General features: G+C 40.1%; 1 protein-coding gene across 2 annotated transcripts in view; it reads right to left on the reverse strand.

The window, feature by feature from the left end:
* ARSB (arylsulfatase B) overlaps positions 1-21,773 on the reverse strand; it is a 193,712-nt gene that overhangs the window by 162,788 nt on the left and 9,151 nt on the right. For both annotated transcript variants that reach the window (XM_025389230.1, XM_025389231.1), the window contains exons 2-3: positions 13,997-14,183; positions 6,460-6,650 (exon numbers count right to left, since the gene is read on the reverse strand). In XM_025389230.1, coding sequence (XP_025245015.1) covers positions 6,460-6,650; positions 13,997-14,183 — 378 coding nt within the window. The remainder of the gene's footprint in view (positions 1-6,459; positions 6,651-13,996; positions 14,184-21,773) is intronic.

The following is a 21,773-nucleotide window of genomic DNA, read 5'->3' on the forward strand; positions in this document are numbered from 1 at the left end:
TACTCCAGCTGCATGGTCATGCTGAAGCGTCTATGTTCGTGTAGACCATGGTGCAGGACATCCCAACAGACGCCTTGCCTGGGGGTGATGAAGTTCCCAGCTGCGACGTCCGGAAGGAAGAACGTGCAGGTGCATCGCTGACCTGACAGTGCAGTATGGGTCTGCTCTGGGTACTGCTATCTGGGTCTTCAGCACTAGACTGAGCCAACTCCAGCCACCAGCCAAGGTCCAGATGGGGATAGGATTAAAAATCAGAAAGCTACAACAATTTGCAGCCCACAGAAAGTTTTTAAAAATCGGGAAATATCACATCAATCTGTTTTTATATAAAAAAATTTGGGGGGAAAATCAGAATTTCTGACTACTCCATCTGGTAACAAAAGGCTGGAGTGTGAGAAACAGAGGCCCCATCCCCCTCAAGTGCAAACACGAGATTTTGTGACTTTGATCTGGACTCTTAACAGTGGCAGGGAGTAGGGGATATAGTGGGGAGAGAGGGAGCCCACAGCTTAAGGAGAAAATGTTCTTACCCAGGTCATCAGCAGCAACATGGCAACCGCCTGGTGAAGGAGAGAAAGGGCAAAGAGGGCAGTAGATTCCCAGCCAGCAATTGATTACTAAAGGCAATGGCTGGGAAGGAGGACAGGGGAGTTCCTGAAACAATGACAAGGGAAAAAAAGATTTTGGGACCATTATTAAAGGTTCTTATAAACATTCAGTATGGAAATCATTCCATTTACTTTATTAAATATGGCAAAAAATAATCTGAAAATCTTTCCCATAATTATTCCTTAGTAGCTAAAGACATGACCATCACTTTTATAAAAGAATATAAATTTTCAGGAACCTCTAAATTATGTCAAGGGGAAAATTAAGTCCTGGAGACTGTGTCACATAGCATGTTTACAACTTCTGTTTCTTAGATTATAGAGTAACTCTCTTCCTTGTTGCTCTTGTTCTGTAAATGACTAGGAAAGACCAGAGACCAGACTCCTCCCCTTCTTACTGAAGATCTTTGTTGTAAATTAACCACCTCCTTTATTGTCCTGTACCTAACTCAGACCAGATGACTTAAAAAACACCATGACTGTTACATCTTCAGTGTGGAATGTTAAACATACCTTTCCCAAAAGAAAAATACCACCTTGACTAATCAGAGCATTGTAACTATGCAGTAAGCCTTACACAAAAAGATGTTGACATTCTTTTAAGCTCCCCTAAACGTTGTCTATGTAAGTGATGTGGTTTGTCTGTGTCCCCACCCAAATCTCATCTTGAATTGTAGTTCCCATAATCCCCATGTGTCATGGGAGGGACCCAGTGGGAGTTAATTGAATCATGGGGGTGGTTACCCCCATACTGTTCTCGTGATAGTGAATAAGTTCTCACAAGATCTGCTGGTTTTATAAGGCACTTTCCCCCCTTTGCTTGGCATTTCTGTCTCCTGCTGCCATGTGAAGAAGGACTTGTTTGCTTCCCCTTCCACCACCACTGTTAAGTTTCCTGAGGCCTCCCCAGCCATGTGGAATTGTGAGTCAATTAAACCTCTTTCCTTTATAAATTACCCAGTCTCAGGCAGTTTTTTTTTTTTTTTTCTTGCAAAAACCCTCAGCTCACTGGAGGGCCAGTGGAACTCAGGCAGTTCTTTACAATAGCATGAGAATGGACTAATACAGTAAGAAATCCCAAACTTCTACACTTTGAAACACAGACTTCCATTCTTTGGAATCTGTGCTTCCCAAGAGGCCATCCTTAAACTCTGTACTTGAATAAACTCTCTTTAAACTAGATTCTGATCCTTTTGATTATTTTAAGTTGACACTCTTGAGGGGTTAAAAATAAGAAACTATACCAGTCCATATCAGTAGTATAGCCCATTTCAAGAGGTCAGGACTGATGCACATTTTAGATATTTCCATTCCATACTACAAAAACTAAAGTTTCAACACTCAGAAGGTGAACTTTATTCATGAAATATTATAACTTATTCCCCGACAGTGGTAAATTTGAACTATTTCTATACTATTTTTAAATTGAAAAAACAGAAAGAGTAGTGTTTTTAATACTATATGGTAGCTTAGTGGAAAGAATTAACTGGGGCTCCAAGGTTCTCCAGTCACAGTGAGGACCCCACCTGCAGCCACTAGTCCTGGGACCCTGCCTGTGAACAGCTGTGGTCAATTTTCCCATTCCTGCCAACCAGAGCTCGGCTCACTGTCAGCCTAAAGCCAGCAGCTGCCATCACTGGAGCCTGAACTCTCCCCTGCTTTTTCTTAGGTCCAGACCCCTGTTCTGATCAACTGTCACAGTTGCTGCCTTTGCACCAACCCTACCTATAACCCTTTCCAATGTCTTAGGAATGTGAAATGAAATCCTAGGCATGATATCATTATTAAATATCTAAGTACTACATAAAAGCAAGATATTATCACCTAAAGCTATTAGCATATTCATGTTTGAGATACTGGGGGTTCTTTTCCCTTTCTTATTTACGCCATATGGTTCCTAAGATATATACTGTAAATATCCTCACCACGCTAAGAAAACTTATTTCAGTGAGGATGAAAGTCTTATTTTTGTTTCTTTAGTGTATTTGCCTAATTTAAAGTATAAATGAAAAAAAGCATATGATAGGTTTTGAAATTATTTTTCTTTGACTTCTAAATTAAGACATTTCTTTTCCAAATTGTGTCACGGAAAAGTAAGAGTCTTCCACTAGAAATTAACATTTTCTTTAAGAAGCTTCTAGTATATCAGGAGTATAAAATAACATTTGCTTCCATTCTGCAAAGTGCTGAGGTGGAGGTGTTTTGTTTTGTTTTTCTTTCTTGAGACAGTCTTGCTCTGTCACCCAGGCTGGAGTTCAGTGGCATGAGCTTGGCTCACCGCAACTCTGCCTCCCGGGTTCAAGCGATTCTCCTGCCTCAGCCTCCTGAGTAGCTGGGATTACAGGTGCATGCCACCACGCCCGGCTAATTTTTGTATTTTTAGTAGACACGGGGTTTAACCATGTTGATCAGGCTGGTCTCGAACTCCTGATCTCATGATCCACCCACCTCGGCCTCCCAAAGTGCTGGGATTACAGGCGTGAGCCAGCGCGCCCGGCTGAGGGGGGACTGTTTTTAAAAGAAAGATATTTTATGAATATGTTGCTTTCAGTCTGTGTCACTAGTATGGGGAATTATCCTGCTGAAAAAGAGAAAGGACATTCCTTCTTAATACATATGAAATGGTGATTAGCAGTACCTTCCTGAGTCCAGCATCAGCAACTGTGTTTCAGTTATGAACTACCTCCAAATGCTTTTACCCCTCAAGTGCTTTTTAAAATAGGCACAATTTTAAGTTAGTCTGTGGATTCTGCATGTGCCTTTCTTTAATGATTTTTATCTTAGAATAAGTTCTTTATGCTGCAATCTATATATAGTACCTGAGAAATCAGCCCAGAATTAGATTCAACATCGGGATAAAATCATGAAAAGTGCAGCTCCTCAAACTGGTGAGTTGCATCATTTTATACAGAATTGAAAATGTAAACATGTATTAGCTGTCTTAAACACTCTTGGGTTACAGCTTGACTATTGATTGTTTCATTCACTTATGTCTATGATTGAAATTTTCCTTTGAGGATACTGGGAATGCTGGATACTGCTATAGCATGTTTCAGACACGACAAGAAAATGACCATCCCCTCCTCTGGCAATTTCCAGTTACCTATGAACAGCGGCTATGCTAATAACACTCCTTCCGTGGCTAGCAAGCTCTTAGGGCTTCCTATTGTCGTCAGTTCCGTGCTTTCCCCACCACCCCAGTTAAGAGAGCCCACCCATCTATTATTTCACTCGAGTTGCTTTCTCTTATCTGCTTAATGTTATGGAACCCTGTGAGATAATATTCTATTGTTCTTTAGTAGGAATGAATTTGTATTGTGGGCAGATTACAATTATTGCATGATTAAGGTATAGCAGATTGTGAACCTGTAATGGGTAGCTGGCTTCTGCTTGCCTCTCCATATTTGAGAGGAATGCCCTGAATGACCCATCCCAGAATGGCTCTCACTGCACCAGGCATCAGTGATGACTGCACATTAGAATCACTGGTAGGAGCCAGGGAGGAGGAATAATGAAACACCAATGACTGGGTCCAACCTCAGAGCAATGAATCACAATATTTGGCATCAGTAGTTTTTATAAGTTTCCCAGCTGATTCTAATATATGGTCAGGACTGAAATCATTAAGGTGAATCATGAGCTGGGACTCAGAATCTCTGGTCTTGGATATTAGCTGTGAACTAGGGAGGTTGATTAAGTACATAAGGTCTGGAGTCAAGAGACCATGAGTTTAAATTCTGATTCTGACTCTCAATAGCTTTGTGACCTTGAACAAGTTACTTAACTTCTCTAAGCCAGTTTGCTTATGTATAAAATGGTGGCTCCCTCAAAGAATAATACACAGTTAAGACTTTACCTTGTTAAGTGTTAAGGTGCATCCATAAAATGTCAAACATATAGAAGAAAACTGAGGATTTAAGCCAATTACCTAGCAACTGTTTTTCCAATTATCTGAATATTTGTTTAGATTTAGATTTAAAATCTGTGTATTTCCACATATTTGAGAGAATGTTCCCATTTCTTCGTGTCTCACAGAAAGCAACGTTGCTTCAAGATACCAGCATAAGACAGTGATAGCCAGAAAAGTGGGACACACCTGAGGACGGACACCTCTTTCTGTGTTTTCACTTCTGCATATGCAGATTTTTTAATGAATGTCAGGAGTTGTATAACATTTGATAGTGTAAATATAATTTGAAGTTCAAGGTAAAGTTGTCTTCTGAAAGATTTTACCTTAGTTGTGGAAGTCAAATAAGGATGCCAGCAATCTGGCATTTAACTCATCCAGAGAAGATTTCCAGTACTGAGCTCAAGTAGGCAGAAACAGAAAAGGGAATCAGCAGCCACAAACCAAATCCAAACAGGTATGTAAACCGGAATCCACACGGTGATCTTCTTACAGTTTAGATATCTGACCCGCCTCCAAATCTCATGTTTAAATTTGATCCCCAGTGGGAGCCTAACAGGAGGTGTCTGGGTCATGGAGGTGGATCCCCTCACGAATGGCTTCATGCCATCTTTGCAGTTATGAGTAAGTCCTCACTGTATTAGTACCTGAGAGGGCTGGTTGTTAGAAAAAGCCTGGTCTCTCTCTCTCTCTCTCTCTCTCTTTCTCTCTTTCTCTCTCTCTCTCTCCTCTCCTGCCATGTGATCTGCACACGCCAGCTCAACCTCACCTTCCATTATGAGTGGAAGCTTCCTGAAGCCCTCACCCAGAAGCAAACGCTGGTGCCACACTTCTTGTAGAGTCTGCAGCACCATGGGCCAAATAAACCTCTTCTCTTTACAAATTACCCAGCCTCAGCTATTCCTTTATAGCAACACAAACAGACTAAGACAGACCTGCACCAAGGACCTCCAGGCATTGTCAAAGAGGCAAAGTACAGGGAATTGGAAGAACCAGGGAGCAATGCATATTCTATAATTTGTCGTGTCAGGGTCCCACTGAAGTATTATTTTTATGGGTGTTCTTAATGAGCCCAGTGTCTGACAATACAAATATTTGTTCCCATTTCAAAAGCATGTATGAGCTAAATTCAGAGAACTTAGCTTAAACTTTACCTCATGAAGTTAACTCTAGGTTAATAAAATAATCATAATAATAAGATTATTCATGATATACACAATAGCATCAGTGTAGTAAATGTGAAAAATAAGCTCATCGATGTACCAGGTATATGGATTAGAAGACCCAATATTGTTAAGACATCCATTCTCCCCAAGTTGTTCTATAGATTCAAATATAAATCCAAGCAGACACTTTGGGGAGGGGAGAGCTGGTAAACAGAAACTGACTAGATGATTCTAAAATTAACATGGAAATGCAAAAGACCTACAATAGCAAAATATTCTTGTAGGAAGGAAGTACAAGGTTAGAGGACCTGCCCTGATCCCAAAATTTATGGATCCTTTAACCAAAAGTTTGTCATAATAAAGCCTCATCTTCTACCCAAGCCAATCATTTTAAAGTCATTTTATTAATTACTCACAGCACATGCACATAATATACCAAAATTTTTAAACTACATTTCTCTTGAAATACTACCAACATAGTATTCCTCAAAGCGTGATCTGGGGGCCACTCTTAAGAATCACCTTTTAAGAGTTTCTCTAAAATGCTGATGTACAGATTTCTCCCACGCCTAATAAATCACACCCTAGAGGTGGGCTCCAGGAATCTTCATTTTTAACAAGCTTCCTAGGCTGATTCTGGGGTATTGTATAATTTGAAAAGGACTTCCCCAGAATTCATTAGATTTTTCCCTAAACAACAATGGCCTTTTCCTACATTTGTCTGAAAAGACATTAGCGTAACAAGATTTTGCTATCAGTAAATAGAAGCACAACTTACCTTCTCTGGTGGATGGTTAGTTATGAGGGCTGTAGCCCTTTTGGTGAATATGTTTGTTGAATACATATTTTTATATCCTGTTGCAACTTCTTCGCCATCTCGAAAATCAAGAGCACATCGTGTGACATTCAGAGCATCAATTAATGTACAGCGCTCATGGGAATAATAATCTTCACTACCCAGGAGATATCCTGCAAGAATGGAAGACAAAAATAGTCAGCATAGCATAAAACTTGTTAAACAAACTAATGTTTCAGCATTTAATTGCCTAATGCAATTGATTACCCGTGACGAGGCTAATCAAATGACAAGGCTAATCAGCACCATTTCTCAACATGTCTGTATCTGGTAGCAGAAGGCATTAAAACATTACTATATAAAAACTCAAATCTATTCCTCATTCACCTTTAGAATATAGGCTCTATTATGTAACACTTACAGATTTTTTTTTTTTTTTTTTAAATCAGAGTTGAAATTCAGTAAGGGTGATAAAATCTTCAAAGCTATATAATGGTAAAAATAATGTGTCATTAATGTGACTTGTTACAGGTTTTTACTCTAAGGTGATCACATAAATGAGTGCAGGATTCAAATAACCTTTGTTGTTACTGATGTTGCAAGACTGGCTTCAAGGTTATTTACAGAAGTGGTTCTAGGAAGAGTCATCTTTAGTCAGATGCTGACACCCACTGGTGAAAGATACAAACCTTTCCTAATAGAGGATCTCTAGATGTAACAGAGTCAACAGATCAAACTAAAGTGAGCACTGAAATAAGACTTTTCTACCTATAATGATTTCAATTTTGCCCCAGATTTAAATGGCCTATCCCACAATTTCGACTTCACATGGAAGAAAATGGGTTTTCTCAACTAATAGTTGTTTCTGCAAATGTTCCATATTTTCTATATTTTAAAATATTACATTTCTCTATTTTAAAATATTAAAATAAGCTGTGCTACATATGATTCCATTTGTATTAAATGTCCATAACATGTAAATCTATAGAGACAGAAAGTAGATTAGTGGTTGCCTAGGGCTGGAAAGACTAGGGGGAAATGGGGAGTGACTGCTAGGGTGGATGAGTTTCTTTTTTGGGGGTGATAAAAATGTTCTACAATTGGATCGCCATGATAGTGGCACAACCTTCTGAATTTATTAAGAATCACTGAATTGTACACTTTAATTGGGTGAATTGTATGATATGTGAATTATACTTCGATAAAGTTATTAAAAAGAAATATGATTTGCTAGACTCTTGGCTATCTCCTGACATATACTGCTTATTAACCTTGAAATGAGGATGATAAAGTTGACCTAGCTCTTTCCTCAGTCCTGAACTTTCCCTATAATGACAATTAAAAGCTTTATATACTTTATATAATAAATCAATTCATTTTACATTAAACTCTCCTTTTCTATGACCCAATAAATTCAAGATCTTGAATACAATTAATACTTTGGTCTTAACTTTTATAAGCCAATCTTTTCTCCTACGTATATAATGGAAAAGGAAATACAAAGTACTTGTTAATTAATGTGTAACAGAGAAAGAAATGTATCCATAAAAATAATTTCAGCCCTTGTATGGGTGATTAGAATGTCAAAACATTGGAGGTCTATTTAAGATTTTTAATAACTACTGGGCATTAAAGCTTGAGGAAATCATTTCAGGTTCTTTAACTGTAAGTGTGAGCTGCTTTCTATCAGTTGGCAGAACATAGGACAGATATACTTGATTAGCAAAGGCATGAACTACAAATATTTAAAAGATAATACAGATAGGAGAAATCCAGAAATAAAGCTATTCAAATACTTGGCAAAACTAATACCAAGCAACCATGTGACAATCACATGAAGCTTTTCATCATAACAGTGATTCATAAATTTGAACTTCAATACTGAGCCTAAAGATGACGGCATCCTGTTCTTTTGGGGAAAAAAATAGACAATGCTTCTTGAACAACCAAATCTTCTCTGATGCTTTATTTACCAGCTGCATTGAGATATAATTCACATACCACACAAGTCACTCATTTAAGGTGTAAAAGACATTGGTTTCTAGTGTATTCACAGGTTTGTGCAACTATCCCACCATCATCTGATGTTTAGCAAAACAGCTGAGATGTAACAGTGGTAAGAGCTATGTGGTCATCATAACCTTCTTGGCTGCAAGACTCCCTTCAAATGAATTTGGGGTGTGTGTTCATTTAAATCCAGGTTAGGCTTCTTAATTCTCATAAAAGGAAGGATATCAGTCAAAACTGCTCAACTACATGGAAACTGAACAACCTGCTCCTGAATGACTACTGGGTACATAACGAAATGAAGGCAGAAATAAAGATGTTCTTTGAAACCAATGAGAACAAAGATACAACACACCAGAATCTCTGGGACACATTTAAAGCAGTGTGTAGAGGGAAATCTATAGCACTAAATGCCCACAAGGGAAAGCTGGAAAGATCTAAAATTGACACCCTAACATCACAATTAAAAGAACTAGAGAAGCAAGAGCAAACACATTCAAAAGCTAGCAGAAGGCAATAAATAACTAAGATCAGAGCAGAACTGAAGGTGACAGAGACACAAAAAACCCTCCAAAAAATCAATGAATCCAGGAGCTGGTTTTTTGAAAAGATCAACAAAATTGATAGACCGCTAGCAAGGCTAATAAAGAAGAAAAGAGAGAAGAATCAAACAGATGCAATAAAAAATGATAAAGGGGATATCACCACCGACCCCACAAACTACCATCAGAGAACACTATAAACACCTCTACGCAAATAAATTAGAAAACCTAGAAGAAATGGATAATTTCCTGGACACTTACACTCTCCCAAGACTAAACCAGGAACAAGTTGAATCCCTGAATAGACCAATAGCAGGCTCTGAAATTGAGGCAATAATTAATAGCCTACCAACCAAAAAAAGTCCAGGACCAGACAGATTCACAGTCGAATTCTATTCCAGCATATAAACAGAACCAAAGACAAAAAACACATGATTATCTCAATAGATGCAGAAAAGACCTTTGACAAAATTCAACAGCCCTTCATGCTAAAAACTCTCAATAAATTTGGTATTGATGGAACATATCTCAAAATAATAAGAGCTATTTATGACAAACCCACAGCCAATATCGTACTGAATGGGCAAAAACTGGGAGCATTCCCTTTGAAAACTGGCACAGGGATGCCCTCTCTCACCACTCCTGTTCAACATAGTGTTAGAAGTTCTGGCGAGGGCAATCAGGCAAGAGAAAGAAATAAAAGGTATTCAGTTAGGAAAAGAAGAAGTCAAATTGTCCCTGTTTGCAGATGACATGATTGTATATTTAGAAAACCCCATCATCTCAGCCCAAAATCTCCTTAAGCTGATAAGAAACTTCAGCAAAGTCTCAGGATACAAAATCAATGTGCAATAATCACAAGCATTCTTATACACCAGTTACAGACAAACAGAGAGCCAAATCATGAATGAACTTCCATTCACAATTGCTTCAAAGAGAATAAAATACCTAGGAATCCAACTTACAAGGACCTCTTCAAGGAAAACTACAAACCACTGCTCAGTGAAATAAAAGAGGACACAAACAAATGGAAGAACATACCATGCTCATGGATAGGAAGAATCAATATCGTGAAAATGGCCATACTGCCCAAGGTAATTTATAGATTCAATGCCATTCCCATCAAGCTACCAATGACTTTCTTCACAGAAGTGGAAAAAACTGCTTTAAAGTTCATATGGAACCAAAAAAGACCCCACATTGCCAAGACAATCCTAAGTCAAAAGAACAAAGCTGGAGGCATCACGCTACCTGACTTCAAAATGTACTACAAGGCTACAGTAACCAAAAGAGCATGGTACTGGTACCAAAACAGAGATATAGACCAATGGAACAGAACAGAGTCCTCAGAAATAATACCACACATCTACAGCCATCTGATCTTTGACAAATCTGAGAAAAACAAGAAATGAGGAAAGGATTCCCTATTTAATAAATGGTGCTGGGAAAATTGGCTAGCCATAAGTAGAAAGCTGAAACTGGATCCTTTCCTTATTCCTTATACGAAAATTAATTCAAGATGGATTAGAGACTTAAATGTTAGACCTAAAACCATAAAAACCTTAGAAGAAAACCTAGGTAACACCATTTAGGACATAGGCATGGGCAAGGACTTCATGTCTAAAACACCAAAAGCAACGGCAACAAAAGCCAAAATTGACAAATGAGATCTAATTAAACTAAAGAGCTTCTGCACAGCAAAAGAAACTACCATCAGAGTGAACAGGCAACCTACAGAATGGGAGAAAATTTTTGCAATCTACTCATCTGACAAAGGGTTAATATCCAGAACCTACAAAGAACTCAAACAAATTTATGAGAAAAAAACAAACAACCCCACCAAAAAGTGGGCAAAGGATATGAACAGACATTTCTCAAAAGAAGACATGCATACAGCCAACAGGCACATGAAAAAATGCTCGTCATCACTGGCCATCAGAGAAATGCAAATCAAAACCACAATGAGATACCATCTCACACCAGTTAGAATGGCAATCATTAAAAAGTCAGGAAACAACAGGTGCTGGAGAAGATGTGGAGAAACAGGAACACTTTTACACTGTTGGTGGGATTGTAAACTGGTTCAACCACTGTGGAAAACAGTATGGCGATTCCTCAAGGATCTAGAACTAGAAATACCATATGACCCAGCCATCCCATTACTGGGTATATACCCAAAGGATTATAAATCATGCTGCTATAAAGACACATGCACACATATGTTTATTGTGGCACTATTCACAATAGCAAAGACTTGGAATCAACCCAAATGTCCATCAGTGATAGACTGGATTAAGAAAATGTGGCACATATACACCATGGAATACTATGCAGCCATAAAAAACGATGAGTTCATGTCCTTTGTAGGGACATGGGTGAAGCTGGAAATCATCATTCTCAGCAAACTACTGCAAGAACAGAAAACCAACCACCACATGTTCTCACTCACAGGTCGGAATTGAACAATGAGATCACTTGGACTCTGGAAGGGGAACATCACATACCGGGGCCTATTATGGGGGGGGGCAGGGGGGAAGGATGGCATTGGGAGATATACCTGATGTAAATGATGAGTTGATGGGTGCTGATGAGTTGATGGGTGCAGCACAGCAACATGGCACAAGTATACATATGTAACAAACCTGCCCATTGTGCACATGTACCCTAGAACTTAAAGTATAATTAAATAAATAAATAAATAAAAGGATATCATTTCTACCTTCTGTCTAGTCCAGTATTTAAGTACCTAACTTGGTTTTAATAAAAATTCAAAATATCTACAGTCCATCCTCTTCCCAGAGTATAGATATTGACCCATCTTTTAGCAAAGGCCTGACTGAAAAATTTCTAAGGACGTACAGGCTGTTTGTTCCTCTAGAATTTCCAAGATGATAAAGTGATCTTACATCCAAGCTTAATTTTTAACAGCTATTTGAGGTACTGAGAATACATCCAGGTTCATTTAAAAAAAAAAAAAGCTAAGATTGAGTAGTGTGGTCTGCTGGCAGACCTGGATGAGAGTGGGGCACACACATCCTCCTGTCTGCCATCCTTGCATCTTGATTTTAACCCTGAATCCAATGAGGCATTACAGAGTCATGTGCTTCAGCTACATTGTTTTGGCCCCCATATAATTACTTTTACTGAATTGCACTTTGGTGCTCTGGCCCTAGCTTGAACAGAAGAAAATACCTCAAAACATCTACAAGAAAACCACCACTTTATTATTAAAATGACATTTTTAAGGATGTTGTCCACCTTACCTTCTCCTTTTCCCAAAGGAGAAATTTCTCTCAGGCCTAAGAGCCAGAAAATGCTTTTGCTTTTCCTGAACATCTGGTTTCCATTTATCTTGTAAATAATGTAACTCTTATAATCTTTTCCTTTCTTTCTCCCTCTTTGGACAAATATATTTCAAATCTCGGGCTGGGCACGGTGGCTCACACCTGTAATCCCAGCACTTTGGGAGGCCAAGATGGGTGGATCACAAGGTCAGGAGTTCGAGACCAGCCTGACCAACATGGTGAAACCCTGTCTCTACTAAAGTATAAAAATTAGCCAGGTGTGTTGGTGCATGCCTATAATCCCAGCTACTCAGGGGGTTGCAGTGAGATGAGATCGTGCCATTGCACTTCAGCTTGAGAGACAGAGCAAGACTCTGTCTCCAAAAAAAAAAAAAAAGAAATTTCGAATCTCGGAGTTGAATATGAAGTAGGCCTAGAGCCATGCAACTTTTCTGTAATTTGATGTCATTAACCTATTCCATCTTTCTCTACTCATCCTGATTATTTAATCCTATTTTAACTTTTTATGTTCAATATGCGTTCCTTTTTGGCTATGGTGGGTTGTAAATAAATAAATAAACTGATGGGAGGCAGGTAAGTAGCTAAATAGCTGGACAGATAGCTCACTATAAAAAGAACTTGAAAGAAAGATATACAGCTACTGGCGAGATACATAGGTTATTAATTAAGGCACAGGTTGTTACAGGTTTAAAGAGGACATATTTTAAAACAAACTCTAGGTTTCACATTTAGTTTCATAGGGCTATCAAGTTTATAAAATATTTATGATTATTTCTTATTAACCTTCTTATTACCATTTGTTATTTGGCCTCCTCATTTTCTTTTATTTTTAAAAAGCTATCTTCCCCAACCTTGTGATTGCAAAAACAGATTTCACAGATGGAAGGACGCCAATGGAAGAGTCTTCCCCCACCCCCTTCAGAAAAAAAGAAAAAATTGTGAATACATTCCACAGGGAGAAAAAAAACACACCAAGTCTTTGTGAATAAAATATTCTTTTTTTAAAAAATTTATTATTATTATTATTTGAGACAGAGTCTCGCTCTGGTACCCAGGTTGGAGTGCGGTGGCGCGATCTTGGCTCACTGCAAGTTCCGCCTCCCAGGTTCACACCATTCTCCTGCCTCAGCCTCCCGAGTAGCTGGGACTACAGGTGCCCGCCACCTTGCCCGGATAATTTTTTTTGTATTTTTAGTAGAGTCGGAGTTTCACAGTGTAAGCCAGGATGGTCTCGATCTCCTGACCTCATGATCCACCCACCTCAGCCTCCCAAAGTGCTGGGATTACAGGCGTGAGCCACTGCACCTGGCCTGGAAATATTCTTACATTAGGTTTTGCCTGGAATTAAAAAAAAAAGTCAATCCATGTCCCTTTTTGGTAATAAGGGTCTCTGAGAGTACATCGGTCTCCAACGTGGATAGTAAACTCTTGCAAAGCCCTAAGGTGGCATTTAGAACTCCGACAAATGTAATGGGCTTGCCCACCATAAGGTCAGCACAGAGCCCCGCTTACAGAGGTAACATCAGAAAGCAGCCCCATGGCAGTGCCAACTGATTCACTCTGTGTTCAAATTTCCAGTTATTTCACTTAATTGCACTTGGGTGTGTTTTATGAGATGGCTGCAGTCAGTCTGAGTTGTTAAAGAAACATGTGCATTTCCATTACCAAAGTAGGTATCAAATCCTCGGCGGGTTGGAAGGCATTCTTTCCGGTACATTCCCAGATGCCATTTTCCGACCATATGGGTAGTATAACCTGCTTCTTTTAGGAGCTGCGGCAGGAGTTTTTCATCCAAAGGAACACAGCTGGGCTGACAGGGCCAGATTATTTGGTGCTGTAAACCTGTACGGATCTTACAGAGATAAACATAAAATTATAGATTAATGACACTGAAATATTGTGAACAAGCAGATAAAATGGCCTTTACCTTACTGATCATATCTGTTGACTTGGATGTTTAACTGTATTCCTGTACTGGCTTGAGGATGTTTCTGAAAGGCAGAATTCTCTTATTCAAATAAAGTAGTGGACATAAACAGGATTTGAAAGACAAATAAAACCATTCCAACAAACAGATATTTTCAACATCTATCAAGGCACTATGTTAGAAACCATTAACTTGTTACTTCTTGCCTCAGAAAAAGTAGCAATAATATGTGGTGTGAATCTATCAAGAAAAAAGTTCCAATTTTGGGCACAGAAGAAGTTGGTGTTTCATTAGAAGACACTTCTGTAATCTTTGAAAACCTGGTGATTTTTTTACAAGTGCTTTTGTTTTTGTTTTTGTTTTGAGATGGAGTTTCACTCTTGTTGCCCAGGCTGGAGTGCAATGGCGTGATCTCAGCTCACTGCAACCTCCGCCTCCCAGGTTCAAGTGATTCTCCTGCCTCAGCCTCCTGAGTAGCTGGGATTACAGGCGCCCACTACCACGCCCAACTAATTTATTGTATTTTTAGTAGAGATGGGGTTTCACCATGTTGGCCAGGCTGGTCTCGAACTCCTGACCTCAGGTGATCTGCCCACCTTGGCTTCCCAATGTGTTGGGATTACAGGCGTGAGCCACCATGCCTGGCTGAGTTATTTAACAGTATAATAAAATGATTATTTCCATTTTTTATTCTACTTTATGTAAATCAAAATCTCAAAAGACTGTGTTCAACTTTTCCTTTTAAAAAGCGGCCATCTGACTGCTGCTTGGGAGTGGCTCACACAAGTATGCCAGGGGCATAAGGTCCATCCAGCAACTAAACTTTAAGCAATGACCACTTGTTAACTTTTGGTGTAATATTGAATAGAATACCCACAATTATATGAAAAGGATATTAAAATAGCCCTCCCTTTTCCAACTACACATCTGTGTGGGGCCAGATTTTTCTTCTTCAATTTTTACCAAAAATAATATATCATAACAGGTTAAATGCAGAAGCAGATACAACCACATAGCAAACTTCTATTAATAGAAAAGATGTTAAAAAATATAAAACAATGCCATTCTTCTCACTTAACTATTTGGTTTTGAAAAATAGAGCTTTTTTCATAAGTTATTTATGTTAATATAGTGGGTTTATTACTATTTTTCATTGAATAAAAAAATTTATAATTTGTTTTAACTTATGGCAAATTTTGAATGGTAACAACCCACTTAAATCTATGCTCCCTGGGGTCCTCAATAATTTTTAAGCAAGTGCAAAGATCCTAAGACCAAAAAGTTTGAGAACTGATATTCTAATGTCCAATAGTGATCACTGCCATGAGGAAAAGGAAAGAAGGAGAGGGAGACAGTGACAGAGGTGGCACTTGCGATAGAGTGGAAAAGAAAGCCTCTCTGGACCAGGCGGGGTGGCTTATCCCTGTAATCCCAACACTTTGGTAGGCTAAGGCAGGAGGATAGCTTGACTCCAGGAATTCCAGGAGAGCCTGGGCAACATGCCATGATCTCATCTCTACTAAAAATAAAAATAAAAATAAATAGCAGGGCATGATGGCCTGTGCCTGTAGTCCCAGCCACTGAGGAGACTGAGGTGGGAGGATTACTTGAGCCTGCGAGGTCAAGGCTGCAGTGAGCTGTGATCACTCCGCTGCAGTGAGCTGTGATCACTCCGCTGCACTGCACTCCAGCCTGGGCAACAGAGCAAGATCCTATCTCAAAAAAAGAAAGAAAGAAAGAAAGAAAGAAACCTTTTCTGAAGAGGAGATATTTGAGCAGTGACCAGAATAAAGTGAGGTGGTGAGACTTGGAGAAATCCAGGGTAAGAGCAATCCAGACCTAAGGAATAAAAACTTCAAAGGCCCTGAGACCTGAGCTTACTAGACAAGTTCAAAAGGCTAGCCCAGAACCCAGAGTGGCCCTGTCACAGCTCTTGTGCTGGTGGGTGCCACTGCAGCCCCTGCTGCGGCATGACAGGGTATCACTCCTTGTCTACCCAGTCCCACCCTTCCCTAAAACTTGACACCTCCTGCCTCCTTTTCTGGCTTAGCCAGGGAGGTGCCCTTCTTTGTAGGAAGTGGGACTGGGGTCTCAAATTCAACTCTGCACCAGACACCAGCCTTCCCCAGTACTGGGAGCTCTTGATTTATAGAATAAACAGGCTCTGGGGACAAGGGAGGTAAGAGTGCCAGTTCTCAACCCAGGCCATGGCTGGTCCCTTCATCAGCTGTAAGGTGGAGAGCAAGAAATGTGTTGCTAATAAATGATTTTTTATAAGTGTTTGTATTTTATTTGCCTTATAATTTAAAGCAGAGTAGCATAAGGCTGAGAGAATTAAATCCCATTCTGGCTTTATCACTTATGAGCTTTGTAACCCTGGGCAGTAACTTCATTCAGTAACCCACTAACTTCAGTAAGTTAGGAATTGCACCTGCTATTGCTTTACTGCATGATCTCTTTCCACATCCTCCTAAAAGAACAACATGGAATATCTTAAGTGTTAAGTTAAAGTGGGTTTATCTTGAGAATGATGGGTAAGTTCACTATCTTGATGTGGTGATGGTTTCACAGGTATATACCTATCAAAGCTTATCGAAATGTATACTTGAAGTGTGTACAGTTTATTGTATGTCAATTATATCTCAATAAAACTGTTTAAAAATAAAAGTGAGTTTAAGTTTTCTACTGAGATTGTTATGCCTCTCCTAGAAGTAATTAGACACCTACCTACATTGGGATATGTGCCAGATACCTTCCGTTTGCCCTTCAAATCCATGCTGCCTTCTCAGTCCTGCTCTCTGTCCTAGCAGGCTGACCTGTGAGGATCAAGTCAAAGGACACTTGTCTTCTGGTTTCTGATTGGGCTCAGCCAATGGGGAGCCCTGGCAGGAGTGAGAGGGAAAAAGGAGAGTGCATGGCCTCGGTTGACAGGCTGCTTAGCCTGGCTACATGAATCTCTCTACCGAAGGTCACTCTGGAAGCAGACTTCTTTCTCTATCTGCCTCTCTCCTTCTAGGTTCTGGTAACTGGCCCTTCCTTTCTTCTCTTCTGGTCTAGGGGTAGTAAGAGCTCCACTGGATTACTACACCATCCCTAGCATTTTGCCCCACACATTCACACCTTTTAAAATAGTCCCTTTGTAAATAAACACTCCCTAATTTGAATGTGCCATCTCTTTCCAGCTGGGACCCTGAAGGGTAAGGATGTTGTAATATCCAGCCTGGGAAAGGGAAGCATTCCTCTTAGCACATGTGCACGCGTGCACACACACACACACACACACCCCAAATCAAAGAACTATTCCTTCCATGGTTAACTCTGGAAGCTTACTGAAGAGAAAATTGACCCTAGGACTCAAAAACTTCATTGCATATAGTATGCTAATTGGCAACCAGGCAGGACAAGCAAAGATAATATTTTATGGAATCCAAAAGCCCCAGTGGAGATAAATGCTCTGTGAAAATTTCCTTAAATGGAAAGCTCATCCATCACATGCAGAGAATTAACTCTGATCGCTAGAAAGCACTGCCAAGAGATGTTGTGCGATTTGGTTTCCCTAAGCCATGGGCAACAAGCCAGGTGGTCAGCTGAAGCCTGCCTCCATTATCTACAATCATATGGAGCAGGGAATGTGTTCTTTTCGGTTCCTGAGAATTTATTTGACAGAGCATTTTTATGGCATTATTGGGAAGCAGAAGCCAAACCCTGGATGACATCCAAAAACATGTTTTCGGTCTGTTCAAACACTGTCTCAAGGAAGGAAGCTGTAATGTGTAGAGAAGCAGTAAACAGGCTAATGCCGAGCTGGTTCCCACCCAGCACTTTAGCACACAACTACAGAGCCACGCCATGCTGCATGGGGCAGGAAGGCAACCGGGCACCAATAGGAATCAAAAGAAAAAAGAAAAAAGGGTGCCCTGATAAACACAACAGAATATAAAACAATTTCATTCTAACACCCATCTGCAATGTCCAAAGAAGTGTGTTTGAATGGAGAAGGTTCTACATGCAATATACAAAAGTCCAAGGGGTTACCTCCCTACCTATCATGTGTGGCTGTCTCCTCTTCATTAAACCAAATCTTCTCTCAAAAAACAACTTCTCCTAAGATTTTACTTGACCATCAAAAATCCTCTCCACAAAGGCTAAAGGTCTGCAAATCCTGTGGAGGACCTGGCTTGTTCTAGGCTCTTTCTGTGACATAACTGAGAGATCCTTGTTTACATATTGGTTGCACGTAACAATTTATTTGGTCCAGTGTGTTATTCTGTCTTCCGCACACCTAGGAGATCCCTGCAGTATAGTCTCATGAGTTTAAAGGACAAAAAATAATCTCTTGCTGGGGGAGAGGAAGATGGCAGCTCCCATATCAGAATCTCTCCCAATTCCCCTTTCAGAGGTCCAGACAGTCAATCGATTAGTTATCTATATGGGAGTTCAGAGCACAATATTTCAGCTACACACAAACTGTCCCAAGAGCGAAGCAAACCACTGCTGCACAGAAGGCAATAATGTTCTTTCTCTTCGCACCTCAACAGTGTTGACATAATATCCCGTTGAAGAGAAGGGAGGTTCTGTCCAGTCAGTCTGGTCTGAGCAAAATGAACTCATATCCTCAAGTGCCCACATATGTGTGCAATACCTCCTGCTGCAGTACTTAAAAATTCAGAAAAATGGGCCACTCTACCCCTCCACTTTATACACCAGAGAGCCTAGTGGCAAGCTTCGTGATCAGAATGCAATCACAGAACATGCTGGTGGCAAAGCAGGAGTTCAGAATTTCTAGCCTGTGCCTTGGCCAGTACACGGCAAGTTTTAACCACGGTCAAGTAGCACTTGTGCCACCTTAGGGTTTATTCCTGGAGATGCCCAAAGAACAAATGGATAGTGAAAAATCTGCTCCCTCCCCACAGAAGCCATTTAAAAAGCAGTCAGCTGCTCATGCTGCTGAAGCCAAGAGCTACAGACACGCATTATGTGTGCTAGGGGCCTGGCGTTGCCATCTGGCCTGGCCCTTCAGGACTCGGGCTGCAGAACTGGCCCATGTCACTGACAGTTTTAAGAGTCTATTTATTTTGGTGTTGATTAGTAAAGAGTGCAAATCTCTGACTAAACTCACAAAGGGATGTTGTTTATAAAAAAGAATAAACAAGTCAGAAAGGGTTTCAGCGCCTCCCTCTATTTAAATTATAATTCCAAAGAAAGCCCAAATGGAAAAGGAAGGAAAATATGAAGAAAGCTGAGGGAAAGGAATCTCTCAAAAGGTGACATGATTAAGGAAACACAAACAAAAGATAATGACCAGAGAGCAACAGCTTATGCTCAAAGTGATTCCTGAAATGACAAACCTCATAAATCAAGCAACCAGAAAATCCTCTAACTCAGTTGGCCATATTCCACTCAGCTCCAAACTTATTTCCTTATTTCCTCATTTGCAATTTCCTGGCAGGTAAAAGATATAAAATCTGGAATTGTTTCTTTAAAATGGCTGCAATGTTTGCAGAATAAGGCCTCCGCACTCCCCTTCCCTCCTGGGAAAATGCCTCTTGGATTTGGCTAGGCTTAGGAAGGATGTCCGGCTTTAGCAAACCCATCGAAGTCAGCCCAGGGCTCTGCTGTGCTTTAGTGAGGCCATCTTGCTTGTCCCTACAGAGCTAATGCATCCTTTGTTTCTCTCCCTAAAGGAGCACAGGAATAAAGACACTGTTTTCTCTTAGGAGGCACCCACGGTCTCAGGGTTACATGTTCCTGTGACAGCTCCCTCCTCCTGTGCCTTTGCCAGGGGATCCTACGAGCACCCACCTTGAGACATGCATCTTTCCCTGCACCCTGTACACATTTCTTGCAGCTCTGCACTCTCCTGTGCCCTACTTCTGAATCTCAAAGTCCAGGGAGAAGCAACCACTGGCAGGAGTCCACTGAGAGGCCAGTAGGTGAGGAGCAGGCAGGACAGTGAGGGTAAGGAAGACAAGAAGCAGGATAGGGAGGGCACGCTCAGGCAGAGTGCCTGCACCACCATGCCCTCTTCTGCCTGCAGCATGCATCTTTCCTGCTCACCTTGAAGCAAACCTGAAGCAAAAGTCAAAAATTACCCATGATGCTCCAGCACAGCCTCCTTCCTATATTTCCTGTCCAAGGTTCCACCTCAGGAGTGAGTGAAAAGCCGTGAAAATGTCTTGTCCGTTTATCAGTGTGATTAAGAAAAATGTGGTTTGGATCCCTTAAGAATGAAAAAAAAAAAAAAAAAAAAAAACCCTTGGAGTCATCTTTCATTGCTTCTATTCTGTGCCAAGGTTTGTGGAGTTCTGGTGGAGTGGCCCCCTCGGAACTCAAGGTAAGGACATTCCCAGCTGAGGACCAGAGTTACTTTTCTTAACTTTTTTCCCAGAAGAGTGTTTTCCTTTAAGCCTTATCACTTTCTTACCCTTTAATCTTTCCAATTTCTTAAAAAAGAAGTAAGGGGACTAGAAATGACATGGCAATTTGAAGCAGTTTAATTAAGATGGTGAGCTCTTTCAGGAACTGTGTAAAAGTGCTTCTCACATTCGATCATTTAATTGTCCAATGCTGAGTGCTACTTTAGCCCAGAGACAAACAAGGCAATCTAATGGAGAAATCAGACCTCAGAACCACTAATCACAATTAAAATGTGTACTAGGAATAACGGAGGCATAATGAGTATTTTGTATGGCATAAAGTCAATGTGTAAGAGTATGGAAAATTAGTAATATTAAGTTTTCTATTTGAACTAAAAGTAGTACACAAATTCTATTAGAAAAGCTGGAGAATTTTAAAATTAATATTTTTAATCTTGAGGTTTTAAATAAGGGCAAAATAAATATAAAATCTATTTTCTCATGTGCATAACATACCTCCAAGGGATATCAAGAAACCAATAAACAGGAGCTACCTATGGGAAAGAGGGCAGGGAGAAAGGATGAAAACATCCTCATCTATATATTTATATTTTTTACATCTTTTATATGTGAAACCTTTGAATGTATTTCCTAGAGACGATTTTAAAAACAGGTTACTTTTTTTTTTTTTTTTTTGAGACACAGTCTCACTGTGTCACCTGGACTGGAGTGCAGTGGCACTATCCTGGCTCACTGCAACCTCTGCCTTCCCGGGCTCAAGCAATTTCCCGCCATCCACCTCCCCCACCCCCTGGTCCCAACCTCAGCCTCCTGAGTAGCTGGGACTACAGGCGCTTGCCACCACACTTGGTTAATTTTTTTAACTTTTTAGAGAGATGGAGTTTCACCCAGGCTGGTCTCGAACTCCTGGACTCCAGTGATCTGCCCACCTCGGCCTCCCAAATTGCTGGGATTACAGGCATAAGCCACGGCGCCCAGCCAAGCTTATTTCTTTTAAAGAAAAAGAGAGAATACGTATAATTAATTCTAATTGGAATTACATGTATCCAAAGAATGCCACATGGCACTTGACTATCTTTCCTTAAAATATACCCATTTAGAACACTGTTAGATTAGAAATGTTCTTTAGTTTATAACA

This window comes from Theropithecus gelada, chromosome 6 (assembly GCF_003255815.1).
Source record: "Theropithecus gelada isolate Dixy chromosome 6, Tgel_1.0, whole genome shotgun sequence".
NCBI classification, from domain to species: Eukaryota; Metazoa; Chordata; class Mammalia; order Primates; family Cercopithecidae; genus Theropithecus; species Theropithecus gelada.